Source organism: Peromyscus leucopus, chromosome 3, assembly GCF_004664715.2.
Source record: "Peromyscus leucopus breed LL Stock chromosome 3, UCI_PerLeu_2.1, whole genome shotgun sequence".
Classification (NCBI taxonomy): Eukaryota; Metazoa; Chordata; class Mammalia; order Rodentia; family Cricetidae; genus Peromyscus; species Peromyscus leucopus.
In genome coordinates this window covers 101,820,547-101,848,323 of record NC_051065.1, presented here as the reverse complement: position 1 = coordinate 101,848,323, position 27,777 = coordinate 101,820,547, and the positions used below count along the sequence as shown (strand labels likewise).

At 48.1% G+C, this 27,777-nt stretch overlaps 3 protein-coding genes across 12 annotated transcripts; 2 read left to right on the top strand and 1 right to left on the bottom strand.

Annotated features, from left to right (window-relative positions):
- The first annotated feature begins 22 nt into the window (after window positions 1–22).
- LOC114688545 (probable N-acetyltransferase CML1) lies at window positions 23–6,362 on the top strand. Of its 2 annotated transcripts, none has more exons than XM_037203872.1 (2): window positions 23–47; window positions 5,402–6,362. In XM_037203872.1, exon 2 carries the CDS (start codon window positions 5,478–5,480, stop codon window positions 6,144–6,146), a length of 669 nt encoding a protein of 222 aa, XP_037059767.1. In that variant the 5' UTR covers window positions 23–47; window positions 5,402–5,477; the 3' UTR covers window positions 6,147–6,362. The 2 variants fall into 2 exon arrangements, with proteins under 2 accessions (XP_037059767.1, XP_028718955.1); XM_028863122.2 differs by lacking the exon at window positions 23–47 and adding an exon at window positions 4,854–4,941 and having other exon boundaries at window positions 5,402–6,253.
- Window positions 4,859–27,777, top strand: LOC114688544 (probable N-acetyltransferase CML1). 6 transcript variants are annotated; one of them, XM_037203870.1, is made up of 4 exons: window positions 22,737–22,825; window positions 25,425–25,639; window positions 26,683–26,773; window positions 26,912–27,777. In XM_037203870.1, the coding sequence occupies exon 4, from the start codon at window positions 26,989–26,991 to the stop codon at window positions 27,655–27,657; it is 669 nt and encodes a 222-aa protein (XP_037059765.1). In that variant the 5' UTR covers window positions 22,737–22,825; window positions 25,425–25,639; window positions 26,683–26,773; window positions 26,912–26,988; the 3' UTR covers window positions 27,658–27,777. The 6 variants fall into 6 exon arrangements, with proteins under 6 accessions (XP_037059766.1, XP_028718952.1, XP_037059765.1 ...); XM_028863120.2 differs by lacking the exon at window positions 25,425–25,639; XM_037203869.1 differs by having other exon boundaries at window positions 25,455–26,773.
- Window positions 11,468–22,649, bottom strand: Tprkb (TP53RK binding protein). Of its 4 annotated transcripts, none has more exons than XM_028863124.2 (5): window positions 22,561–22,649; window positions 17,611–17,773; window positions 14,401–14,523; window positions 12,582–12,758; window positions 11,468–11,650 (listed from the first exon to the last, which is right to left on the bottom strand). In XM_028863124.2, the coding sequence occupies exons 2-5, from the start codon at window positions 17,749–17,751 to the stop codon at window positions 11,564–11,566; spliced, it is 528 nt and encodes a 175-aa protein (XP_028718957.1). In that variant the 5' UTR covers window positions 17,752–17,773; window positions 22,561–22,649; the 3' UTR covers window positions 11,468–11,563. The 4 variants fall into 4 exon arrangements, with proteins under 4 accessions (XP_028718957.1, XP_028718958.1, XP_028718956.1 ...); XM_028863125.2 differs by having other exon boundaries at window positions 17,611–17,770; window positions 22,561–22,648; XM_028863123.2 differs by lacking the exon at window positions 22,561–22,649 and adding an exon at window positions 22,053–22,158.

The window sequence follows — 27,777 nt, the reverse complement described above, 5'->3', positions numbered from 1 at the left end:
TGTTGTTTCCGAGGGGACGATCTTCTGAGACGGACAGGAGGCTGATGGTGAGTCCCGCCGCCAGCGTTTGTCGCCAGCCCTCCCAGGCCGCGCGTGGAGAGCCATGTAGCCTCCGGAGCGCAGCTCGGGCCGGAAGGCCGCTCGGTTGCGCGCGCCGCGGCGCCCCCTGCAGGCGGTGCCCGGGGCTGCTGACGGAGGAACCGCGTGCGGCCCGCACAGCCACAGCGGGCCCGGCGCTGGGAGGAGGCGCGGCAGAGTCGCCCCGGCCCGTCCCGGGCCAGCGGCCTCGGCGGGAGGGACCGAGGCAGGAAGCCCCGAGGACAGGGACGTCCCCGTTGGAAGCCTGGCCACTGGAAGCCGAGGGCGAGCCATCCGGGCGGGAGAGGAGTCAGGCAGGGTCCAGACGCTACGTGCGGGACCCCGGGACATAAAGTTAGGTTCTTAGCCTCAGCTCCGACTTGCTCCTGAAGGACCCTGTGACCATCGGGATAGGTTAGAATTGCATTAGTGGTGGGCAGGGGCCTCGATGAGGATGCGCTTGGGGTGCTCTTGATGAGGGGTGAGTCAGAATTAGAATTGGAGGTAGAGTCAGTGTAAGGATTTGATCCTTAATTACGTCATCAACCTTCGCCGGCTTCCCAGCCTAAAAAGAGGGTGAGCCCTTTGTGGGCTCTCTGTCCCCTCTCCTCTCCGCTCCTTTCTCCCGTGGGCTCCCCTCTCTCCCTCCCCCCTCTTTTGTGTCTTTCTGTCTCTGTTTCTCTCTCTCTCTCTCTCTCTCTCTCTCTCTCTCTCTCTCTCTCTCTCTCTCTCCTCTCCCTCTCCCTCTCCCTCTCCCTCTCCCTCTCCCTCTCCCTCTCCCTCTCCCTCTCCCTCTCCCTCTCCTCTCCCTCTCCCTCTCCCTCTCCCTCTCCCTCTCCCTCTCCCTCTCCCTCTCCTCTCCTCTCCCCCCCCCAATAAAGCTCTAAAAAGGTAACCATGGCTATGATTCTTTTAATCAGCACGCTACTCCGACGGCATGGTCGCTGTGGGCGGTGACCAGACACGAGGGGCAGCGCCACGGCATAACTGGCATAACTAACAGTCAGGAGTTGTAACAGTGAGAGGCATCGGCCTTAGACCACCTTCTGTTGCTAATACCACAACACCTCATGGGTGTTATTGTTGCTATTAGTCTCTTACTGTGCCCAGTGACAAATCAGGCTTTAATCATAAGACGTGTGTGTGTGTGTGTGTGTGTGTGTGTGTGTGTGTGTGAGAGAGAGAGAGAGAGAGAGAGAGAGAGAGGAGAGAGAGAGAGAGAGAGAGAGAGAGAGAGAGAGAGAGAGAGAGGTTTGGTTTGGTTTGGTTTGAATGACTTATTTTGGTTAGAGATTTTGGCCTGAGATCCTGGAACCAAATTAGCAAGAGATAGGTAGCAAAATAGACCTTGCCAAACTAGTTTTAAAAGCAGACTCACTTTGGAGATAACAATTAATTTGATAATTGTTTTATGGGATTAGTGCATTTATGAGGGCAAAGTCCAAATTGCCTTGTAAAGGCCCTATGTTTAAAGTATCTAATACTGATAAACTTCAACATGAATTTCATGGTGGGAAACGGGAGCTGTATCCAACTGTTGTAAGGTGTGATACCTCAGTAAAACCCCCCACTCCATCCCCTACAGACAAAGAGCTTAAACCAGGATTCCTAAGTGTAGATAAGAACTTAGACCCCTTTTCCCCAGGTGGTTGTATCTGCTACAGGGACTTTGGAAAACACAGTCGGGATATTTGACCAAAAGACTAAAAAGGGAGGCAGGTTAAAATAAATTATATGGTCTGTGCCTTTAAGAACTAGCCTCACAAAGAAAGGGGAGTGCTCCTTCCAACCTCCCTGCTGTGAGAGATTTGGAAGAGCCTCCCTGGAGGCTTGTAAACTTAGAAAACACCTTAGTTTTGCATTCTGTACCTAAAGTCTCCAGTGGCAGCTTTGGGGACACAATCTATCCACAACAAGACCCTCACTCTATTGTCTCAAAAAGGGGGCTTTAGACAAAGATATCTCAATATAGATAGACCCAGGCCAGTTTCAAGTCCCCAGAAATGATGGCACCAGCCCCAGGAACTCAAAAGAACAGAGTCAGGATGTCTGATGGTAACCAATTAACCACGAGATGCCCCTCTCCAGAGATAACATGACCTGACCCCTGAGAGGAGTTGTAAAACTCCTGACAAGGCAAACAGACAAGCTAGAATAAGATAAAGTCCAGGCCCGGGAAAAACTGGACCAATCAAGGATAGACCCATACTAACCCCCTCCCCTCTAAGAAATTTTATGGGTTTTGCCTATAAAAACTAACTTCCCCAAGAAAGAGTAACTCTTCCCTGCCTCACTTGAGATGGCTTGAGATGAGTTCCCTGTCATGACTTGTAACAGATAAACCTTGCTTTTGCATTCTGGTATGCTCGTCCTTGGTGGTCTCTCTGGGGGTTACGATCTGGGCACAACATAAGGTATGTTTCTTAAGTGAGTTACACTAAACAGCCAACTATCTCGAGGCATTCTAAGGGTTCTTTTCTCGATTGTTAAAAATGAAAAAGCAAAAACAAAACACGTTTTCCCTCCCTGTTGGAAAGTTCTTAGATTTTGTTGCTCACTGTACAGTGACCAGAATGTGGACCAGGAAATAATTTAAGAGGACAGTAATAATCCCAGTGCACGAGACAGCTGTTCCGCCAAGACTCCATCCTCATGGAACACCAGGTTGATGGTAGCGTTCTGTGCCCTGTCATTGACAGTGGCATGACTGAAGATTGAATGTGTATCAAGAAACCCCCACCCCACCCCACACCCCACACTTTTGTTAAAAACCTTAGACAATTCCAGCAAATCAGAAATGAAACTTAACCTTTTGGTATTGTTCTTTTCAATGGTTTTCTTTTTTTTTTTTTTTTATTTGTGCAGGTTTTTAAAAACACTAGTTAGTGTTGTGTACCTCTAATCCCAAGCCCTTGGGAGGGAGAGGCAAGAGTCATCTGTGAGTTCCAGGACAGTCTGGACTACATGATGAAACCTTCAAGAGACCCAAATAATTAACAAAAAATAGTTGGCATTTTTGGATCACCTTCAGCGACCGAGAACTTCCTTTTTTTTTGCTTAATAAATCCTGTTTTGCTCAAATAAAAAAGAACTCCACAGTTAGCTGTGTTTCTGTGGTTTGCATCCAGGTGACTTAACCTGTCACTGCTCTTTCCATTTCTATCAGCGTCACAGCTGTTTTTGGGGGGTGGGAAGGCAGTGCTGGGGACTGAATCCAGGGCTTTCTGCTGAGTCGGACACTAAGTCAACTGTGAGTCCAGATGCTCTGCTGCAGGCTGAAGTCTGGGAAGCTGTCCTGCCTATCCCTCGCTGAGTGGTGCTGACCCTTGTCATTTCTGCACTAAATGCACCTCAAGGTGCTGCATTTCACTGTCTGACCTGTGTCATCATGGACAGGGGACCCGAATCTCAGGCGCACAGCTAGTGCTGATGTCTTAGTCTTTACTGACTCCCCTTGCAAACAATAAAGGTACTAGGCCCACAGTGTTTTGGACAAACAAGACCTCTGAGCAATTAGGGAACAAAGTACGTGTCATTGTGCCTAACTCAGCTATGGGACAGGGTTCCTCTTGGGAGCCCGGACTGACTTAACTTGCAAGATATGTTGTTGGCCAGAAGCTCCTGCAGCATGCACCCTGCCCATCTGGGGACCATGGTTTTGCCAGGACCATCCACATGCCTCCTCGGCTACTACACCTGTCACTTAGCTTCCCAGCATCCTCACGGTCTCCCGTGCATCTGGAATGGGATGGCTGCACTACTTGACTGTGGTGTGGGTCCTGTGTAACCAGGTCCTTGCTGGTGTTAGCCATGAGCTTCTCTAAGGACTCACTTTTCCCCAGGGCTGTCTCAGGAGCATCCCTGCTTCTCTTCCCCCCCACTGTTCAGGAGAACAGCCTTTTCTGAGGTGTTGGCTCTGGTCATCCTTCTGGGAAGGCTCACTGATATGCTGCCATCTCAGCATTTTCTCTGGTCCTTGTCACAGCTCTGAGGGTGTCCCATTCTCCCCTGGCCTGAAAACTTCCTTAAAGTAAGAACCTGCCAGAGCCTCCTCTCCACCTCAGAGCCTGCTTGCCAGGCTCCCGTGGGCCTGGGGGAAGTGGGGACAGGCTCTCGCTGGCCTTCAGGTCAGGGTTGGAGGCAGAGGACGCCGTCCACAGGGATGGTCTACAGAGACAGATGTCCTTCTCACTTATCTTAGGGAAGCAACAATTCAGCTAACCCATGTGGGGAGCATGCTGCGTAAGCTCTGAGCAGGTCCCAGAGCCCATGCAGGTCCCAGAGCCCATGCAGCTGTCCCCTGCCTAGGGCCTGCCATCTGGCAGCAGGGCTGGGACTGAAAAGAGCACCATGGCCGACTGAAGGCTGGTGGTGAGGAAGAGGGTCAGGAGGGCCATGTGGGGACCCCTGGGATTCATTTTATCAGGACCAGGCACAGCACGGGCAGAGAAAAGTCCAGCTATAAGGATCTTGTTGCTGTGAGCCCACGGTGTGTACAGGCTGCTCCCAGCAGTTACGTGCGGGACCAAGGTGGCCTTCAGAGAGGGCAGAGAGAAGCTGCAGCCTGAAGGGAATAGCAGGCAGGGTGGCAGGCTTCCATGAGGGTGGGAACTGTTGGGCATCCACATCCTGCTTTGCTCTACAAATCATTAACCCAGAGTTCAGAAGGTGAATGGAGGTGACCTCCCTGCTGTCACTGGTCACCTCTGTGACCCTTGGCTTTATGATTAACAAATATCAGGGGCCGGCCAGTGAGGTGCCACCTGAGGTTGGCTCACCAATTGTGGGCAGACCTAGACTATCTCTCCTGCATGCCACCAGAGGCTGATGGCATTCTGGACACTCTTGGTTGTGTAGTAGCAGGTAAGTGCAGCACTCTGGGGAGGGTCTCAGCGTGGGCCTGGAGTCCTAGAACCTCCCTGGGGTTTCCAGGATAAGGGCTTGTATGAAGGGTGGTTTTGTTTGTTTGTTTTTTACCAACTCTGTAATGTAGACTTTTATAATCCTTGGGAAGGAGATCTTTCAGGAATACACACTTGGGAACACAGAATGCCTGCGATGTATACTCCACAGACGGTGAACACATGGGTACATGGGGTCCATCTCCAGCATTGTGTTGTGTTTATGTACCCAGGGATGCAGAAGGCTTCTAGTAGGGTGAAGAGGGATGTAGTCAGGTGTTGCTGGAGAGACATTCTCCCACCATTAGTGTCTGCTGCTTTTCTGGAGACAGCAGAAACACACACCCCAAACAGGGCCTACATGGGTCCTGGGAGGTTGGGAGGGAAGGTCAGAGGATTCACATGGCTTCTCTCTTCTGCAGGCTCAGGGAAGGTGTGCACGCAGGTATAGCTGTCTCTCCTGGATGCTGAGACTTGAGACCCAGAAAGAAGTCTCCCATGGCTCCTTATCACATCCGCCAGTACCAGGACAGTGACCGTAAACATGTTCTGGATGTGTTCACAAGGGGCATGGAGGAGTACATCCCCGCCACCTTCCGCCGTGTGCTGATGCTGCCCCGAACCCTCCTGCTCTTTCTTGGGGTGCCCCTTGCCACGGTCCTGGTGTCTGGCTCCTGGCTGCTGGCTATTATGTGCATCTTCTTTCTGCTCCTACTCCTGCAGCTCCTTGCCAGACAGCCTTGGAAGAAGTACGTGGCCAAGTGTTTGCACACAGACATGGCTGACATCACCAAGTCCTACCTGCATGCACGTGGCTCCTGCTTCTGGGTGGCTGAGTCTGGTGGTCAGGTGGTGGGCATAGTGGGTTGTCTGCCAGTCAAGGATCCCCCGTCAGGGAGGAAGCAGCTGGAGCTCCTTCACCTGTCTGTGTCCTCACAGCACCGAGGACAGGGGATAGCGAAAGCCCTGGTCAGAACTCTCCTCCAGTTTGCGCGGGACCAGGGCTACAGTGACGTGGTCCTTGGCACCAGTACCATGCAGCAAGGTGCTGAGTCCCTCTACCTGAGCTTTGGCTTCCGGAGGACAGGCCAGTATTTCATTAGTATGTTCTGGAGGTTAGTGGACACTCCTACAATTCAATTCGAGTATTCCCTCCCTTCTGCCTAGGAAGTGGGGCTGTACAGCAAGCAGGCCTGCTCCTCTCTAGAGGAACTAGTGAACCTTGTCATGTCAGTGTGATGAACAATAAAAGCTCCTTGCTGGTGCACACCAGATTCTAATGCATGGGATGGCTGAGGTGGGGGTTTCTGGGCTGCCTGTGATTTATTTACTGAGCCCATATTACTGTTGCATTAGGAACAATGCAAAATACTACTGCATGTATTTCACTTTTGAGTTTGTGGACCCGAAGTTTCTGCTGGAGGGAACAGCTCACCTAGCCTCGGGACACATATGGGAACACCTCAGTTGCCCAAAGTGTCAAATATCTGTGTACTGTCCTGTTCCAGCAGGCCAGCTGGGCAAGGCTCAAGAGCTTGGCAGAGCAGCCAAAGCTAAGGCAAAGCAAAAACAAACAGACTTTTCCAAGCACTACAGGTGTTACCTGCAGAACATGCCAGACTTGGGGACAAATGTATTTTTGTGCTTACAAGCTCTGTAGGGTCACAGACCAGAAGCTGGGTGTGGAACTGAGAGAAGGATAAACAGATACTTTTTGTCATAGCAGGGCAGGAAGTCGACTAGGACAGAGTGAGGACTGATTCTATGGGGAAGAAGTGGATATAACTGACACTTCATGGCGGCCAGGCTTGTTGTGGCTATTGTCGTGGGCTGTCTCACATGCCAGCACCACTCTAAGGAGGCCACGTCTATAGCTCTGCCTTTCTAAGAGGATATGGGCATGGAAGCACCCTACAGCTGCTACTCCTGGAATCTAGGCTGAACCCAGCCTGACTTCAAAGGCTCGGGGACTCCAGAAATTCAGGTGCTTTGTGCCTGATTGTGCATCTTGAAAACCTCTGATACAAGGCTGTGATGGGATATGACTCTGTGCTTATGCATGCATGGCTGTCCTTCTTTTTCAGCTAGTTCATCTGTAACAGTGGGTATTATTAGAGATGTGGGCTGTCTTGCTGTCTCCCAACCTAGGCTACAGATTGCTGATCACAGAGCTCCAGGCACCCCTGAGCCAGTAATTTGTGACACCTGGACAATATTGGGGGTCCTGTTTCATTGTGACATGACCTCTGATACAGTTTAACTCCAGAGGGGTCAACCAAGCCAAACCTTGCCCTGGCATGCTGACAAACCTTGTTATGGACCAATTTTAATACACAAAGACACCTTGCTAGGTCATTCCAAACACGAGTGACTTGATTACTGGGATTATATGCCTCATCCTTCTTGCTACGTGGCTGTCATTGACCCCAGCCTTGATGGTGACCACAGTATAGTTTCTGTCCATCCTCACCTAGAACAGCCTCCTTGGGCTTCTGGGAGACCTTCTCCATAACCCAAAGTCCACCAGAATCCACTTGAGGGGTCTGCACTCCCCTGAGCTAAAGTTCCAGCTGTATACTCAATGTGGTCCCTTGTGACAGCCCATATAAGGCAGGGATGCTGAGAACATGCAGCATCTCTCCATAATAGTTGGAAGAGGAATCAAGACTTTTTTCCTTTGTATTGGGGACTATGGGGGTCCAGCCCCTCGATAGTCCCCTCCCAGGGTCCGGGAAGAATCTACAACCAGCTGATAATTAATCTTTGATGAAAAGAAATGAATCTATGTACATGAGACTCCTAGTTCATACACTTTATTTTCTGTGATAGTTCTCTCTCTACACAGCTTCTATTCTGCTCTCATGCCTAGCTCCTTTCTTGCCTGATTTCTCTATATTTATCTACTGTCCCCTCTAGGTTCTATCTTAATTCCTTCATCTAGTCCTGTCCCTTCTAGGTTCTCATCTATCTAGTTCTTTCCCATATCAGCTGCTCTCCCATCTCCTTCTCTCTCATCTTGTTCTTCCTCATCTTGTTCTTCCCATCTGGCTCTTCCTCAGCTTCCATCTCCTTCCTCTAGTTCTCTCTTTTAGCCCTTCAATCTAGTTCTTCCCCATCTCAGTTTGTTCCTCTCAAGTTCTTACCCATCTAGTTCTTCCATTCTCTTTTCTCTTCTCCATCCTCTGCCCTGGAAGTCGGGGTATATAAAGGGAGGGTCCGAGCTAAATTGTGTAAAGCTGTTACTTACAGCCCACCTCTCCTAGGCGGTGTCTCCTTGTGGAATTTACCATAAGTCAGGAGACTTGCCTGTGGGCTGTTATCATTGTTAGTCCTTGAAAGTTGGGGGCCCCCCTGGGCGGTGTCTCCTTGTGGAATTTAAGTCAGGAGACGTGCAGGTAGGCTGTTATCATTGTTATCCTCAGAAGTTGGGCGCCCACCTGGGTGGTGTTTCCTGTAGTCCTTGAAAGTAGCTAAGGGAGATAATCTGATTCCAGAGAAAGCCTTTCCTGAGGCTGTTCTCCAAACGCCTGGAATGTGTATGTCCAGAGAGTGATCAGTCCACACTGTTAGTCCTTCTTAGGGAAAAGTCAATTCGGAAAACTATTGAAGGGACACATGATTTTCATAACAGAATACAACTGATATATAACAAGCCAAGTTACACCAAAAACTCCTTGGGACTTGGCTTCCTCTGGAGGAATTCCCTGATCCCTCCAGGTAGTGACTTTGCCATAACCAGCTGAGTTCTTATGATAGATTCCTGCGGCCCGCAGCACCTTTGGGGCAATCTTGGGCAAGTGTCACTTCCTCTGTCCCCCAGAGTACTCAGCTGTGACTCAGAAGGGGATTCTGGGTACGGGAAACCTAGAGAACAACTCCAGAACTGCATATGAGAGGGCCCCATGGCTTTACAGACAAGGAGCTCTAGAGGGGACCAAAGGGACAGGACTGGCTGTGCACGTGGGAAGAACAGGACTCACCATTTCTGAAGTTCTTTGAAATGTTGTGCCCAGATTGTGACCCCCAGAGAGACCACCTAAGACGAGCATGCTGGAATGCAAAAGCAAGGTTTAATTCTGGATATACTAGCCTAGGCAGGGACTTCGTCCAACACATCCAACACAGTGGAGGCTGGAGGAAGTGCCCACCTGTCTGCAAGCTCAGCTTTTAAAGGGAAAAAATCACAAGGTTACATCATTTAGGGGTGCTAGTACGGGTACAATTCTGATTGGCTCACTTCTAGGGACTTCTAGAAATTACTTCTAAGGGAGTGGTTGCCCGCCACCATTTCTCATTGGCTGCCCTCAGGTGGGGGCATTTCTGTGGTCAGTTACCCTGGAAATCAGGGAGAGGACATTCCATAGTCTGGCAGGCATTACCTTGTGACTATCTTGTGACTCTGTACTTTTACACTTCCTGGTTTCTGGAATCTGAATTGACTGGTTTCAGTAACTAATGGCCTATTCCCAAAAGGAGAAATCTTAGGCCTTAGTTTTTGGGTGAAAGCATTTCTAAGATGGCTCATTTTGGTCTCACAGAATGAAATGAGGTGAACAGGCTGGCCTCGAACTTGTGATCCTCCTGCCTCCGCCTCCTTCAGCAAATCCTACCGGCGTGCGCCACCACAACTGGCTTTATATTTCAAATAAACATTTGAGAAAAGTTACCAAGGCAGCTCTTTCCCTCAAAAGTAGCCCACCCCTCCCCTGAGTGCTCCTGGGCTTTTCTTTGTCCAGTAAATCTCAGTGACAACCTTGCATATGATTAAGTAGGATGGAGGCCTGTATTACCAAAGTCTGGGGAGCATAATTTACTTTATTCTACGTTCTCTTGAATTCTAGAGAACAGCACTAGTTCTGACAGAATTGAATTCTCGATAGATGTTTAATGTTTTTCCACTGATAATCTCTGGATGGAAAGCATTCTTTGTATTTGATGGACAGTTTTCAGAACACTTCAATCAACAAGTGTGTACAAGTCATGTACATCCAGAATAGAGCAGTTTAAATGCTAGGCCTCAGAAATCTGAAAAGCAGCACAGAATGTGGGTTTGAAAAGTATGGTCTGGGATTGCCTGTCAGATTCTAAAGAATCCGTGTTTCAGCTTTGGATTACAAACCCCATTTGTGATTTTTAAAATATACTTGAAATAAAATCATTAAAAGAAAAAAAAAGAAAAAAAAAGAAAAGAGGTGAACAGTATCCGTTACTTCCACGTGTGTGCTTTTGAGCTACTATGGCGTTCCTGGCACTCCTGCCCAGCTGTGTAATAACCTCAAAGGCCAGGCCGAGAGGCCTCCAGCAGACAGGCGCCGCCAGCACTGCTGTGGGTTTTTCCTCTGATCCCCACTGCCATGAAGAAACAGCTGCTTCTGCTGGACCGAGCCGGTGAGCTTTAGGGACTGGCTGTCACTGCGGCCTAACCAACCCCAGGCCCACAGACCACAGCCTCCGCTCCAGCGCCGCACACCACTTGTTCGAGTCAGGTTTACCAGACAGAGGCCGCTCACTATGTATGTTTCCTCGGTGGCTGCTTTCAGACTGCAAGGGTGGTGTTGAGTAACTGCAGCAGAAGCCAGACAGCCTTCCAGGAGCACATCACTTCTCTGGCTCTTCACAGAGCTTTGCTGACCTTGACCAGGCCTATCTTGACTGATACAATCAAAATACAAAATAAGTGAGAAAAAAAAATGAAACCATCAAATATGGTTTTATACTAGTTATAGGACCCTGAGAGGGTTAGTTAATACTGATCCACTCTTTTAGTTGCCTCCTGTGTAAAGTGTGCACAAAGACATACCCACCGAAAAAGGCTGCTATGAGAAGCAATTGATTTATTATTTATTTATTGAGATAGGATTTGACATGGTACTTTAGGCTGATCTGGAACTTGTCGCGTATCTCAGGCTGACCTCAAACTTGTGGCTTTCTCTTGCCTCAGCTGCCCGAGTACCTGGGCTGTAGGAGTAGTCGCCATACCAGGTTTAGAGTTAAAGGAATTCTTATACTTAAAATACTAAGGATCCAGATGCTTAGAAGGGCAACGTGTAGGCCGGGCGATGGTGGCGCACGCCTTTAATCCCAGCACTCGGGAGGCAGAGGCAGGCGGATCTCTGTGAGTTCGAGGCCAGCCTGGGCTACCAAGTGAGTTCCAGGAAAGGCGCAAAGCTACACAAGAGAAACCCTGTCTCGAAAAACCAAAAAAAAAAAAAAAAGAAGAAGGGCAATGTGGAAAAGCCAGCAGTACCAGGTGAGATGCAAACGGATGGATGACCTACTGAGGAAGAGCCTTGAACACGACAGCCTTCCCTGGGTGCTGGGTGCTTGAACTTTTTATTCCAACTGCATAAAAATAAAACGTACTGAAACAACAGAAGACAAGGAGATGGTGGCAAACCCAGTGATTGGGGGGGGGTGACGGGGGGGGGGGGATGGACGGGACGACAACCTTTAAGAGGTGAAAGGAAAGCAGGGCTGGTAGCAGTTTCTTTTTCCCTTTTCCAGCGATGAGTATGTTCATTTTATAACCAGGAAACAACAGTTAGTGATTAACTTTGAGATTTTCTGTTGATACTTTAGGCAACTTATAAAATATCCTTTGTTGACATTCTACAAATGATACCATCCAATAACGTCCCAATACTCTCTTCTTGTGATGACAGTTTATATATCTGTAAAAGTGAAGGACAATCTGTGAGTGCTGGCATGTCCCTGCACTGTGATTATGAACACATTTACATGTGGCATTATCATGTTATTATGGCATTAATGATTTGAAATCACAAATATGTTTAAAGTGTTCAAAGGAGGTGGTAATTTGTCATTCATGTCAAATATCCTTTTTAAGTGTGGTTATTAATATGAAAAAACAAATTTCCTGAACATACAAATCACATTTGTATCAATTTTAGGAGTCCACATCTAGATATTAACTTCATACAGTCACTGACTATTGGAAGAGATCCCCTTTCTTACAGTTTTCATTGCCTCCATTCTGAATTACATTCCACACGAACTTGTATATCCCAGTTCTTTTCATTTTTTTTTTTTTCAGAGCTGAGGACCGAACCCAGGGCCTTGCGCTTTCTAGGCAAGCGCTCTACCACTGAGCTAAATCTCTCCTCCCCTCCCCCCAGTTCTTTTCATTTACACATGCTTTCCAAGTGTCTGTAAAATTATTTTAATATTTCTAAACCTCTCTTTATTTTACTTGTAAGGGTGTTTTGCCTCTGTGTATGCGTACTACATGTGAGCAGTTACCATGAAGGCCAGAAAAGGGCATTGGATCCCCGGCAACTGGAGTTCCAGATAGTTAGGAGCATGCTGGGAATCAGACCCAGGTCCTCTGGAAGAACAGCAAGTGCTCTTAACTGCTGAGCCGTCTCTCCAGTCCCCCGACACTATTTCTTAAGAGTTTAAAAGGTATTGGGAATGAGAGAGGAGGCAGATATGAGTAAAAGCAGTAATATGAAATGTAATGAATACCATTATCTTGTATGCTAACTAGAAAGTTAAAAGACTACTTCATCATTCCTAACAGTGACGAGCACACAGCGTCAGGGTAATTCATCTACTGAACTCTCACAAATGCGTACTACACACCTTTTTGACTTCTGCGAGCTTTGTTATTTCTGGAAGGCTTTCCAAAGGCACCTGCTGGCCTTCCACTTGAGATATCAGGTGTTCTTGGTGTATCTGTTTTCCTTCCTCTTCAATGTAAACGATCAGAACGGAAGTGTCACTTTCTGAGGTACCGAATTTCTTCAAAGCCTCTGAAATCTAAGATAAAAACCGAAGAGAAATGAGCCAGCGTCTTCCCTCTGAACTAGCTCCAGGCCTGCTCAGTCAGCCTCCCTGTTTCTCCCTGTTTCTTACTCTCCCTTCAGCGACCCCTTCCCAGCAGCCACTGCTGCTGCCCCTCCTTACAGCTGCACTTGGCTCCTCTGGATCAAGCCCTGACTGCTTGGCTCTGCACAGGAACACCCGCCTCTATCTCCAACCGACCTTCCTGACCATAGTTTGTATTCCTGTTGTCATTTATCTTCGGGCTTCTTAACCTTTGCCTCATTCATCTGCTTCTCAAGATCACATTGGTCTCTTCTGCCCCTACAGCTGGGTCTTGAGCAGGAATGACATCTTCAATTATTTCCAATGATTCTATTAATGGAGAGTTCTGCTGCCATGCTGACCGCATTCTATAAACTTTGCAACCAAGTGTGGTTTAATTCTTGCCCTAGGCTCCCCAGTTTCCCCTGGATGGTGCTAGCACCTGGTTGTTATTAACAGCAGTAGCAATACTGAAACTTCTTCAGCAGAGTTCAGACATCTTTTTCATATGTCACACACAGAATGCCAACACCACAACACTTTCATTCAAAAAGCACTCCTGGCCTGGGGTGATGGGTCAGTAGGTAAAGCACTTGCCACACAAGTGTGAGGATCTTGGTTCAAATCCCCAGCACCCATGTAAAGCCAGACCCAACAGCAACTGTCTGTAACCCCAGTGCTCCACAGGAGGAGAGGAGGTGGGGATGGAAGAATCCAAAGAGCTTGAAGGCCAGATGTACACAGTGGCAAAAACCAGAGACCTTGTCTGGAACAACACTTGAGGTCATCCTCTAGACTTTCACAAGCACATTGTGGCACTCAGGCACCCATACTCCCACACATGAATATGCATACCACACACCCAAATACACACACACACACACACACACACACAAAAATATGCACAAGCACACACACACACAGGTTGGGAGAGCATTCCTACGAGGACTATGAGGATTTCTTTTCTTTTCTTTCTTTCTTTCTTTTTTTTTTTTTGGTTTTTCGAGACAGGGTTTCTCTGTGGAGCTTTGCACCTTTCTTCGAACTCACTTTATAGACCAGGCTGGCCTCGAACTCACAGAGATCCGCCTGTCTCTGCCTCCCGAGTGCTGGGATTAAAGGCATGCGCCACCACCGCCCAGCCCTATGAGGATTTCAAACCAAGACTCTTTTTATAGCCCGGGTGAGTGAGTGAGCAGGTGTCAACCGCTCTACCCGGTCACAGGAAGTTCCTGGTACTGACTATAAACAAGACACACATCCCATCTCTAGGATTTACAGGGAGAGTGACACAAACCGTTTCTACACCTCACATTTGGTCATGTGGGTTTCTACCAGATTCTTCAGCAAAAATGCTCAAGGGGTCCGTTTAACACCTGGGCAGGGCAGAGAATACCAGCCTCATGTAGTTTGAACTCTGACTGACCCGGAAGCTGACCCCACAGCTGTACTATGATTAGCAGTACTAAATGTCTGTCCTGACCCTCTACAGAACGGTTTTGGCTTGGAGGAATCTGGCCCCAGTACTACACCGGGCAGGAGGCGCACGCTGCGAAGACAAGGCCAAGGGAAATAAAGTCAGGCACCACATTACGTTATTATTTGGGGAGAGGTTGAAGATAATTTCAGTAGACAGAGTTCTTGTCTTCATTTTTCCCAGTTTGTGCAGATGAACGGCTTTGTTCGCGGCCACAAGTATCTGAAATGGGTCGACAATCTAGCAGAGAGAAAACAAAGGTTAGCCCAGAGAGAATCAGGAGCTTCCTGCACCATGTGCCTGACCGGAGGTAACTCGAGTCCAGCTGTTTGTATGATCACCATTCTTATGGGCTGTACTTAAAAACTATGGCCTCAAGGTGGGTGGTGGTGGTGTCTGCTTTTAATCAAAGCACTCGGGAAGCAGAGCCAGGTGGATCTCTGTGAGTTCGAGGCCAGCCTGGGCTACAGAGCGAGATCCAGGACAGACACCAAAACTACACAGAGAAACCCCATCTCGAAAAACCAAACAGAAAAACAAATAAACAAACAAAAATACAAAAAAAACCCTAAGGCCTCAAGGACTGTTGCAATTCTTGAAGCCTAATCCAGAACAGGCCACCTCCTAAACTTCAACAGCATTGTTTTCTTTAATCCACACACACTCAATGAACTCAGTGTCGCTCATGTAACCAGGGGGTAACCATGCCTGGGGGTGAGTGTGTGGGTGTGGGGTAGTGTTCAATCCCAGCCCTGTTGCTTACCACATAAGGAATCAGGCATGTTGTTACCTGTCTTACCTATCAGAGGGAAGCAATGCACAGTTCTGCTCTTGCAGGACTATGGGTTATATCAGGATATGCACAATGCACACAACAATAGGACACATCTTTACGGGCTATACAAAGAGGGCTGTGACTTCCTCGGTTACAGGAAGTGGGAACCTCGTGCCTTAATGTGTACTATTAACCACTCTGCCATCTGTGGTGGTTTGAAGGAGAATGGTTCCACGGGCTCATATACTTGAATGTTTGGTCCTCAACTGGTAGATTGCTTAGGAAGGATTGGGAGGTGTACTGGCTAGTTTTATGTCAACTTGACCGAAGGTAGAGTCACTGGAGAGGAGGAAGTCTCAATTGAGAAAATGTCTCAATAAGATCAGGCTACAGCGGACATTTTCTTAATTAGTGATTGATGGGGGAGGCCCAGCCCACTGTGGGTGGGGCCTCCACTGGGCAGGTGGTCCTGGGTTCTATAAGAAAGCAGGCTGAGCAAGCCATGGGAAGCAAGTGATTAAGCAGCACCCCTCCAAGGCCTCCATGTCAGCTCTGGCCTCCAGGTTGCAGCCCTGCTTGAGTTTCTGTCCTGACTTCCTTCAATGATGAACAGTGATGTGGAAGTAAACCACATAAACCCTTTCCTCCCCAAGTTGCCTAGGTCATGGTGTTTCACTCCAGCAACTGTAACCCTAACTTAGAAAGAAGTTGGTACCAGGATAGTGGAGCATTGCTGTGACAGACCTGACCATGGTGTTTTGGGGAGGACTGTGGAAAGACTTTGTGACTTTGGGCTAGAGAGGCCACCGAGTGTTGAGAGCTCAGTGTGCTGTTCCGTAGGAGCCTGGAAGATAAGAATGTTGAGAGCCGTGCAGACAATGGAGGCCTGGCTTGTGAAGCTGCAGAGGGAAGCAAAGGCTCCACAGGGCCTTTTGTATGAAGAATCTGTGGTATCTGGTAAGCTGGGGCAGAAGAGTCAGCCGCCATTAACCAGAGACCAGCACTATTGAAAAGAGACCTTTGAGTTACTGGGACAACTGATGCTGGTTAGCTGGAACTGAGAAGTTAGCTGTGATTAAGAAGACACCAGGGGTTGGGGATTTAGCTCAGTGGTAGAGCGCTTGCCTAGCAAGTGCAAGGCCCTGGGTTTGGTTCTCAGCTCTGACAAAAAAAAAAGAGACCAGCATTACTGAGGTGAAATCTTGTGGGGAGTGTTTCCTGAGAGCACAGAGACTGTTCCAGATAGTCAAATTTTACCTCATGCTGGCAGCTGAACCTGGTAGTAGTGTTAAGTCACCCAGGTGGTACTGGGTTTGAAGGCACGAAGGGACCATGGAGAACAGCTGAGGCTTGGCACTGTGAGAGGCCAGGAGAGAGTGTCGGGGAAGGTGTGGCCCAGGTGCAGAAGACCCCAGTATTTTGGAGATGCCAGTACCATGGGGTGACCACTAAGAACATCAGCAGTGGCAGAGTGGAGCCTGTTGAACTAGAAGACAAGCTGTGTGTGCTGCAGAGGGCAGAGCTGGAGAGGTGACCCAAGCCTTTGGAGGAGCCCAGGGATCACGAGTGGATCCCAGACAATGGACACTGTGTTGTTTACACAGCTGGAGTTTGGTTTGGCTTTGATTTGTTTGGGACTGTGCCATGGTTCTTCTTGAAGTAAGAAATTACTTATTTGCTGTTTTAAATTTAAAACACCCAGTATGACTTGTGCAAATACTTTTTACCTGAATATAAGAGAATATATTTTAGGGTAAAATTAGCATGTTCTTAAATGCCTTTATACAGGCTTCCAAGCAGAAAGGGTGGTCTAATTAGAGGTGGATATTCCCAACTCAAACAATCTGGATTATAAGTGTTATAACTTCAAATGATCCAATTAAGCAAACATTCCCTCAGTGGTATGGCCAGCCATTTTGGAATTTTAGTTCATTCCAGATGTAGTCAGTGGACAACCAAAAATAGCCAACACAGGAGGTGTGCCTTGCTGGAGAGGTGTGCCACTGGGGTGAGCTTTGAGGTTTCACTGGTGTCACTGGGTCTGAGGTGTGCCACTGGGATGGGCTTTTGAAACCTCAAAGCCCACACTAGGTCCAGGTGTGTTCTCTGTAGCTATCTGTGAACAAGATGTGAGCTCTTAGCCTCTGCCCCAACACCATGCCTGCCCGCCTTCCTCCTGACACACTCCCTGCCAGGATCGTCACAGACGAGCCCTCTGAGACCGTGAGCCAGCCCCCAGTTAGGTGCTCTCTTTTGTATGCTGCCTTGGTTATGGCGTCTCTTCACAGCAACAGAAGGCGGTATGACTCTTCTGCAGCCTTACACACGTGAGGAGCACCCGCCAAAATATGCCTGGGCACAGCTGGGCCACAGCCCTTCCTATTTCCTAAGACAGGACACAGCACTTCAGACTCTATTGCTGTTTTAAACTTAAAACACCAAGTATGACTTGAGCAAATACTTTTTACCTGAATATAAGGGAATTTTAGGGTAAAATGAGCATGTTCTTAAATGCCTGGCATGGTTAATTCATTCTCATATTTTGTACTTACCACACTAGGGTTTATCAACGACCCATTGATAGATCCTTCCATGGCCTTTTTTCTCAGGTCTCCTGCATTTTTTACATCTTTAAATAACAGAAGGGTCACTCTGCATTCAGGAAACAGGTCCAACTGCTGTGATAACTGCATGTCATAGACAAGGAGGACTCTACTGGACAAAAACAAAAGACCAACAGGTTTTGATATGTGAAAGATTGTATCATCTTCCCCATCCGGCTTCTCCTCTGTCTCTCTCATCTGACAGCCTTGCTGTCCTAGGCTTGCTCTGTACCTCCATCCTCCTGCTCCTCCTCCCCAGGCCCTAGAATTGCCTGTGAAAATACATTCAACTGTAACCAATTTAACAAAAGCCTTGCATTCCACTTCCCTGTTTCTGTGCCAGCTTCATTTCTGTTGCTGTGATGAAACATTCTAATCAGAAGCAACTTAGGGGAGGAGAGGAATTATTTGGCTTACAATTCCAGGAACTCAAAGGCAGAAACCACAGAGGAACACTGCTTGCTGACTCAGTCACTGGCTTCTGGTTAATTAGCTTTTTTAATACAGTCCAGGACCATCTGCCCAGGGGTTGCCCTCAGTGGGTTAGGCACTTCTACATCACAACAATTAAGAGTCAAGGCAGTCCATCAGAGAAAGGTCAACAGACCAATAAGATCTGCACGATCCCTCAATTGAGACTCCTTTCTCAGGTGAACCTGAAGGCTATTGTCAAGCTGATGGTTAGAGCTAAGAAATTAATTTCATCAACTACAGAACTGCTGAAGTAGAAAAGTCCATTTCCAAAGCATCTTTGGCATTTTCCTGAGGTGTGTTCCTAACTGTGCTGGGCTGTTTCTAGTTCTCCTGCTCCTGGGAAAAAGCCCAAGGAAATGGACGGTGCCCTGTTTGGCAAGATGGGCAGCTTCTGTGCATGGTCAAGAGACTACTGCCCCAGCAGACACCCAAGTGCAGGAGGCCAGAAAATGATGGGTCTCTGATTACCTACAGCATTAGCAGGACCTTAATTTACCGTATCCTTCCTAAATTCCTAGTCTATTTTATTTATACTTTAACAAAATCTGGCCACAATATTAAGAAAATAATTTATAATACTCAAGTAACATACTTTACTCAAGGATTTATTTTCCAACAAGGAATTGACATGAAGCGTAAGACTGTTAAATACTTCTCACCAGGTGTGGTGGCTCCCGCCTAGTATCTCAGGTGAACAGGAGATGTAAAAGAAGTATAGGGTGTGCTCAGGGTGAGGGCTCACCTCCTGTCAATGATGTCCTGGTATGACAGACATGCTATAGTTACAAAAAATAGATTCTAAAAACAATTTCCACCATCCTCTTTTTAATGGAGATTGGAGTTAGGGCCCTGCAAAGGCTAAGCACACACTCTACTCCTGGGCTCCTGCTCCAGCACTAGAGTCTTATGGAGTCTTTGGTGGGCCAATTTGCTAGGCTCTAGTCATCCTTTCTATCTGTAGGATCCATTTCTAGTTTTCTTTCTCAAGGAACTAACTGGAAGTCTGAGGATGATAAAATAAGATGTCCTTTTATCACCTTGAAAGGCTGAGAACAACTTATGCAGCCAGTGGCAAGGTTTGGAATAACTAAACAGCCATCAAAAGCTGCCATGTTGGGGTTGGGGATTTAGCTCAGTGGTAGAGCGCTCGCCTAGCAAGCACAAGGCCCTGGGTTCAGTCCTCAGCCTTGGCGGGTAGGGGAGGGAAAGCTGCCATGTTGGCAGGGAAAATGGCTTAGTGATCAAGCGCTCACCAAACATGCACAAGGCCGTGTTCACTTTTCAACACAACAGCCCCAGCCTTCAAACAACACGAAATCAGTGCTGCAGTGTTGATCTGCCAAAGCAGTAATAACATGAAGCAAAACCACAGGAAAAACAAACAAAATGTGGCTAAATGTATCATTTTAATCTCTGTTATTCTCGTTTTCTGAGCCAGGCTGGCCTGGGACTCCCAATCCTACTGCTTCCCTGACACCAGCCGTGGGGTCACCAGCTTGTTCCACCATGCTCTGCCTAACTGTGGAGATTTCTGTTAAAGTTCCTCATGGGGCTGGAGAGAGGGCTGAGCAGTTAATGGGCACCTGCTGTTCGTGCTGAGCATCCGAGTTTGGTTCTCAACAATGATATCAGGTGGCTCACAACCACTTTTAACTCCAGCTCTCAGGGCACCCACGAATGTGCACATACATATGTAGACACACATATATACAGAAATTGAAAATAAAAATCTTAAAATGATTAGAAGCTGCTTATAAAGAAAAGGTACGGGAGAGAAGGGCTGAGGAAGGGTTTAGTTGGTAGAGTGCTAGACTAGCATGCACAGAAGCTTGGGTGAATCCCAAGCACTGTATGAAACCAGTGTGATGGTGCTCATCTATGACCCAGTCCCGAGGCGGTCAGAAGAGGAGGATCAGAAGTTCGAGGCTGGAGGAGGTGGGGTGCATGGGTCTTTACAGTCTAGAAAAAATACCTGAAAAGAAAAATGTGTTTTTAACTTTCTCTTGAATATCCGTAGGTAAACAAAGTAATCCAAGGCCAAACCGCTGTCTCCACCACCTAGCCACTTCGACAGAGGCTTCTGCTCCATCACTCAGAAAGGAAACGTTTATCTTAAACCATATCCAGACTGCTTCCAAACACACGAGACTGAGTTTATGTAAAGAAAAATTATATGTAATTCTGACCTTGGTCCCTGGAGCACTAGTCAAGAGGCCGTGGGTGACAAGACCTCCAATGTGAACGCTGCGGTGACATCTGTGTAAGATGATGATGATGATGGAATTTGTAGAGTGGGAACTAAATGAGGGATCCCTGAAGTCATTTTGTGTCAGGGTCAGGAAAGAAACACTGGGCTCAGGCGGAAATCACACGATGATGGTCTATCTGTCCAGCTAGTCAGGCTAACTCTTCACTGGTTGGTGTGAGGTTTGGAAAAGGAGTGGCCAGATAAATGGTGGCAACTCCTTGGGCTGGAGCTTTGACCAGGTACATAAGGTGCTCAAAAAAGGCTTTGGAGAGAAGATTAATAAGATGACTATTTGAGACATACCCTTCAAACAGATAATCATTGTGCCTAACAACAGTAGTGAACATGTTTGCTTTATCTTTAAAACTGTAAAAAATCATTCACAGTGAAAAACAGTCCTGTTGACAGAAACAGTCTTCCTCATTCAACATAAGCTCTGGAATCAATGAACAGACACCACTGGACTGAAGGGCTGGCAGACAACTGCCAACGCCTGGAACTACAGTTACCATTTTGTAAATAATGTCCTGACACAGTCTTTTTTCATGTTAGCATCTAATTGAGACAGGATATAGTATGGTATGATCAGTATGCTCTGTCATGTAAAAACATGAACAGATTAAAAAAAAATGCAGGAAACAACAAAATACAGACATCTTGAGTACTGAGATTAGGTCATTTTTTTTTTATTGTACTCTTAAAATATTTTGTTGTGCATGTTCTGAACTTTCCACAGTCATCCAACAAAACGTAAGTACTTATAATCAGAGAATGATGTTCCCTGTTTTTTTAAGTGTCTGTTTCAAAAAATATTTTTAGTTGAGTGCTTGCCTGCGTGTTATGTCTGTGTACTACATTCTTGCCTGGTACCTGTGGCAGCCAGAAGAAGGTACTGAATTCATTGCAACTGGAGTTACATACTTTTGTGAAATGCAATGTGTGCACTGGGAACCAAACCCCTGCTCTGATTTTTAACAGTAAGGAAAAAGAACTCTTAGAAAGTCCCAGAGTAGTCTGTTCTTGTTTGGTATAAGATGCACTTAAGAGAAACTTTGGGATCATCACTTAATATCGACCTGGTTTGAAGCCTGTAAAATTCATGTTGAAATTTAGTTCTCAATGTGATAGATTAAAAATTGGGGTCAGGTGGGGACTTCAGAAGGTGTTTAGGACTTTGTACTAAAAACAAAAAAAAATCATTAATACACTCGTGACTATAAAGTTAATAGTTTATCTCTGGAGCAATTAGGACTTTGCACTAAAAAATCTTTAATCCAGGAATATGATTATCAAAATAATGGTTTATATCGTCCGAGCGATTGTCATGAATGCAAGGTTTCCTAGTCTTCTAACCTGCTCCCTGACAGGGAGGCGGGCAGATCTCTGAGTTTTAGGGCTGCCTGGTCTACAAAGTGAGTTCCAGGATAGCCGGGGTTACACACACAAACTCTGCCTCGAAAAACAAAATGAACAGCAAAACACCTCACCCCATGAGGTGTTGCGGTACTAGCACAGAAGGTGGTCTAAGGCTGATGCCTCTCACTGTTACAACATGGCCAGTGCCCATGTCCTGACTCTACCTCCATTCTAATTCTGACTCACCCCTCATCAATAGCACCCCAAGCGCATCCTCATCGAGGCCCCTGCCCACCACTAATGCAATTCTAACCTATCCCGATGGTCACAGGGTCCTTCAGGAGCAAGTCGGAGCTGAGGCTAAGAACATAACTTTATGTCCCGGGGTCCCGCACGTAGCGTCTGGACCCTGCCTGACTCCTCTCCCGCCCCGATGGCTCGCCCTCGGCTTCCAGTGGCCAGGCTTCCAACGGGGCGTCCCTGTCCTCGGTGCTTCCTGCCTCGGTCCTTCCAGCCGAGGCCGCTGGCCCTGGACGGGCCGGGGCGACTCGGCCGCGCCTCCTCCCAGCGCCGGGCCCCGCTGTGGCTGTGCGGTCCGCACGCGGTTCCTCCGTCAGCAGCCCCGGGCACCCCCTCAAGGGGGGCCGCGGCGCGCGCAACCGAGCGGCCTTCCGGCCCGAGCTGCGCTCCGGAGGCTACATGGCTCTCCACCCGCGGCCTGCGAGGGCTGGCGACAAACGCTGGCGACGGGAGACGCTCGCCATCGCCCGCAAAACTGTGACCCCGCGGAAAGAGCGGTCGTTCGCGCCTGCGGAACTCACCATCAGTCTTCTGTCCGTCTCAGAAGATTGTCCCCTCGGAAACAACGCTCTCCACTTCGGGAAGTTCCGGATCGTTGATCGGGTAGACAGGTTCCGAGGCACCCTGCTTCCGGATCCTGGTGGGCATAGTCCAGTGTAGTCTGTCTGAAGTTCTGCTGACTCTTCCTACTACTTGCAGCGGCTTGAGGACGCCCAGGAGAATTGGTTCTATTCCGCCCCTGTGTTGGAAGTGCAAAGGACCCACAGGTCGGGTCTAGAAGTTGAGGTATGGTGTTGAGTGTGGGCTTTGTTCTTAGCCTGTGTTTAATGTCCTCAGATTCTTCCTGTGAAAAGAAAAATATCCACCAGGACGAGAGTCACAGTTTTTCAGAGCTTTTGAGACTCAGTTTCTTGAGTGTGCTCTTGGGAGAAGGTAGGGGTGCAGTGTGGTGAAGTCTTACATTGAAGGAGATCCTCTCGTGCTTGGAGGTCTAGTGACAAAGTGGACTCTCTCAGCTGTGACAGAGGAAAGGGGCAAATCTTTTGGGCAAACCAGAGGGTAGTGAGGCTTCTCTGAAATGATGCTGGGGTGAAGTTCCCTGAAGCCATCTGCCTCAGGCAGTTCTGCAAGACCACTACTCTTGGGGAAGGATGGCCACCAAGGTAGTGAAACCGGCTGTTGGTTCGTGCTACCTGCCAGAGAACCCAATAAATAGAGAAGAGGATTGAATCTTAAAATTACAATTTATCCAAAGAGTCAGCAGTCTGAGAAGAGAGCAGATTTTTCTAGAGACATGGATTCCATCTCATTTCTAGCCAGCAGATTATAGAGAGAAGGAGATAGGGCTAGAGGCAAAGACAGCCAATCATCATCCTGGAGCTCCGTTTTGCCTCCCTGGTCAGGTAGTTAGCCACATTTCTGAGAGGTGATATCTGTGTTTGTTTTGTTATCTTTTGAACTCTTTTATCGTCTGGGATGTTTGGACTCAGGCACTTCTTGAAACTCGGGGTGTAGTTAGTCTACTGATATTAACCTTATACTCCCTCAGAGGTATCTGGGCTGGGCTGGGAAGTTAACTCCAAACAAAAGAGAGTGTGCCTGTGCTAAGTTAATAGTATGTACATTTTGGTTCCGTTCTACAGTATGGAGTCCAAGTGTGTCTTCATAATACATAATAGGAAAGTGTTCCCGTCTGTCCCCAGTCATTCTTCACTGCTAGTGGTGACTCTGAGATCTGTATCACATGAAAGATGGCATCTTGACACCATGCACCTGGTTGATTGTCAGAATGGTTTCTGACTTGTAAGAGAATTCTCTAGCCTGTAAAGATATACGTCAGAGCACACCATATGTAGCAGGAGCAGCAGTGGCTTGGAGTGAGAACTTCTGAACTGTGCCTTTCCCTGACACTAAAAGTATGAGCCAGAGTTGGGAAACAGTGTCAGGTAACCATGCGTAAGAACAATTCCTCTCTAACTTCTTGCCTTTCCTTTTGGGAAGTCTGTCACAAGTGACTCCATTCACACTTGGGTTTGTGTTTGGGTCCCGTGAGGCCCAGACTGACCCTCATTTGTCAGCCTCCCTAGTTCAGCTTCCCAAGGGCTGGGGTTGCAAACAGGCAGCCTCATAGCCAGTGTGGCTTGATTCTGACTCTGACACCTTACACATCTCTGAAGAATGTTCTCTCAAGGTACTGTTGATTGATGTAGTGGTTTGATCTCATCTCTCCTCCCTGGGATGAGATCTGTCCCAGTGGTTTGATCTCACTCTGTGTTGAGGGTGGGCATAAGTGACAGACGTCACGGAATCAGTGTAATAAAGCCCTTTCCGTCCAGGTTTAGGCAACTAAGAGGTGGAGAAGAAAAGGCTCAGGCCTGCCTGGAGTCTGGTGTTCTTGGTGGTGGTGTTCTAGCATCTCCAAAACCACGAATGCGGTTCCGAGCTAGAGGCTGTGCTTCTGCAGGATGTCTGCAGACTGTGGTTACATCATTCTTAAAGTAGGACACCCGACAGAGCTAAAGAGCAACTATTTACGGAAAACTAACTTCAAAATGAAGTATTTGGTCCAGGAGATAGCCTAGCAAGCCTGAGACCTGAATTAAATCTCCTGAACCCACCCAAGGTGGAAGGAGAGACCCAACTCCACAGACTTGCCCTCTGACCTCCACACTAAGCACGGCACACACACTATAATAGTAATGAACATTAAAAGTTAGCACCTGTCTATAGATGCTTTTAAATCTACCCATCTATTTAAATCCCGGTATCTAATGCCTGGTGATCATTAGGAAGCATTGCTCAGAATGTACACTCTTAGGGCATGTTGAATTATCCTTGCTTACAGAGAACAGCTGGCAGAGTTAGCACATGAACACAGGCCGAAGGCAGAGTGGTAGCATTAACCATTTTGATTTGGAGGAAAACAGTTTTTAAAGTGCTTCCTAACTGCTGTGTTTTAGAAAGTTTATATAATACGAGAGGCATCAATATATGTAAAGGAGCCAGCAACAGTTAGCATCACCACTCGGAAGAAAGACAGAAAGCCCAATGCCCCCATCCCCGTTACTCCCCATTGCTTCTCCATATCTATCTGTCCAGTGGGGTTTTTTGTGTTTTGTTTTGTTTTGTGCAAAATTTAGGTGGCAGGGTAGGGTAATAGGCCTTCTACAGCACTAACATTCCCTTTCATTGGGCATGGTGGCGCACGCCTTTAATCTCATTACTGGGAAGGCAGAGGCAGGTGGATCTCTGTGAGTTTGAGGCCACCCTGGTCTCATTCACATAGTGAATTCCAGAACAACCATGTAGCTATGTAGAGAGACCCTATCTTAAAAAAGAAATAATATAAATAAATAAAAGATTCCTTTTTTCTTTTTCATGACAGAATTATTCTCATACTCTCTTTAAAAAATAGCCTCCTGTTTATGTGGAGAAGGGAGCCAGTTGAGACACCCTTGCCTATATGGGTAAGGTGTTATTGCTGCTGGCTGGTGTGAGAAGGTCCTTGGATGTGAACATGGCTCAGAGTTCCAGCAGCTCCTCTGCCTGGGGACTGTCATTTGGAAAATGGATCTGCTGGGACTGAAAAGGGTCCATGAGGTACAACAGTTGTGTCCTCCACATGATGGATAAGGAGTGGGGAGGTCAGTGTCGACCACAGGTCCATTTTAGTAGGAGCAGGCACAGCTGAGGGATGTGCCCTGCTAGGAAGGCCCTTACTGAGCCAGGAGGGGTGATCACATGGCAGGTGGCCAGACCCAGGTTCCTCTTAGCACAGTGGTTCTCGACTTTCCTAATACTGCAACCCTTTAATATATTTCCTCGTGTTGTGGTGACCCCAAACCATAAAATTATTTTCGTTGATACATCCCAACTGTAACTGTGCTACTGTTATGAATCATAACGTAAATATTTGATGTTTCCGATGGTGTAGGCAACCCCTGTGAAAGGGTCATTCGATGCCCTTGGGCTGATGACCCACAGGTTGAGAACCACTGTCCCAGCAGGTGCATTCAGGCAACCAGGCTGGGAATTGGAGACAAACACTGAGAAGTGAAGGAAACAGGAAGCAGATGGCTGCCTTCCCAAGGGCGGGGCCCAGCGTGCCATGCCAGAGCTTGCCTGTCTGGGTGTGTTCCGTGGGGTCCCAAGGAAAACGGGTGTGTGCCACCTCCACTGGCACACTCTAGTTCCTGTGTGGCATTTGGTTTACAATGATTCTGGAGCCACCAAAGAGTTGCCTCCCCAGCCAGGTCTGCTGCCCAGAAGTGGGAACCATTCCAGACACTCCTGACTCCGTGGTCCCAGGGGAGAGGAGAGAGAGGCAAGGTTGGAGCTTACTTATATCACACTGTTTAAAGGTGGGGTGTCTGGGGCTCAGCTCTTTGTTTTTCACTGGATCGAGTCTTTTTAATGGGGGAAGAAGAGACTTTGCTGGAGCCTGAGCTTGGGAACACAGCTCTGCTGTGTTTAGGGACCCTGAAGAGGAAACACAGTTCTTGGGAGATCACATCTCAGTGCCATCTCAGTACCGGAGACCAAAGAGCCTGTACCTGAGTAACAGAAGAGAAGGAACGGTTTATGTGCATGCTCCATACAAGTCATAGCATTAAAACCAGATGTTCTTTCTTCCTGATGTGCAGATGAAGACACACCTGCTCCGAGAGGATAAGGAACATGTCCAGCACCCGGTGACTGGGGCCTAGAAAGGGGAGGAGCCAGAGGAGTGATCAGGTGCTGCTGACACAGAGTTGCTTCCCAGTGTTGGTGTCTGCTTCTCTGGAGACAGCAGAAACACACACCCCGAACAGGGCCTACATGGGAAGGTCAGAGGGAAGGTCAGAGGACTCACATGGCTTCTCTCTTCTGCAGGGCTCAGGGAAGGTGTGCACGCAGGTATAGCTGTCTCTCCTGGATGCTGAGACTTGAGACCCAGAAAGAAGTCTCCCATGGCTCCTTATCACATCCGCCAGTACCAGGACAGTGACCGTAAACGTGTCCTGGATGTGTTCATAAGGGGCATGGAGGAGTACATCCCCGCCACCTTCCGCCGTGTGCTGATGCTGCCCCGAACCCTCCTGCTCTTTCTTGGGGTGCCCCTTGCCACGGTCCTGGTGTCTGGCTCCTGGCTGCTGGCTATTATGTGCATCGTCTTTCTGCTCCTTCTCCTGCAGCTCCTTGCCAGACAGCCTTGGAAGAAGTACGTGGCCAAGTGTTTGCACACAGACATGGCTGACATCACCAAGTCCTACCTGCATGCACGTGGCTCCTGCTTCTGGGTGGCTGAGTCTGGTGGTCAGGTGGTGGGCATAGTGGGTTGTCTGCCAGTCAAGGATCCCCCGTCAGGGAGGAAGCAGCTGGAGCTCCTTCACCTGTCTGTGTCCTCACAGCACCGAGGACAGGGGATAGCGAAAGCCCTGGTCAGAACTCTCCTCCAGTTTGCGCGGGACCAGGGCTACAGTGACGTGGTCCTTGACACCAGTGCCATGCAGCAAGGTGCTCAGACCCTTTACCTGAGCTTGGGCTTCCGGAGGACAGGCCAGTATTTCATGAGTATGTTCTGGAGGTTAGTGGACATTCCTACAATTCAATTCGAGTATTCCCTCCCTTCTGCCTAGGAAGTGGGGCTGGGCCCTATGCTCCTGTACAGCAAGCAGGCCTGCTCCTCTCTAGAGGAACTAGTGAACCTTGTCATGTCAGTGTGATGAACAATAAAAGCTCCTTGCTGGTGCACACCA

Coding starts and splice junctions, on each gene's coding strand:
- LOC114688545 (XM_037203872.1), top strand. CDS start 5,478: ATGGCTCCTTATCACATCCGCCAGTACCAGGACAGTGACCGTAAACAT.
- Tprkb (XM_028863124.2), bottom strand. CDS start 17,751: ATGCAGTTATCACAGCAGTTGGACCTGTTTCCTGAATGCAGAGTGACC. Junction 12,759..14,400: donor ACCTCTCCCCAAATAATAAC/GTAATGTGGTGC, acceptor TTTTTATCTTAG/ATTTCAGAGGCTTTGAAGAA. Junction 11,651..12,581: donor AGCTCGCAGAAGTCAAAAAG/GTGTGTAGTACG, acceptor TCACTTTTACAG/ATATATAAACTGTCATCACA.
- LOC114688544 (XM_037203871.1), top strand. CDS start 26,989: ATGGCTCCTTATCACATCCGCCAGTACCAGGACAGTGACCGTAAACGT.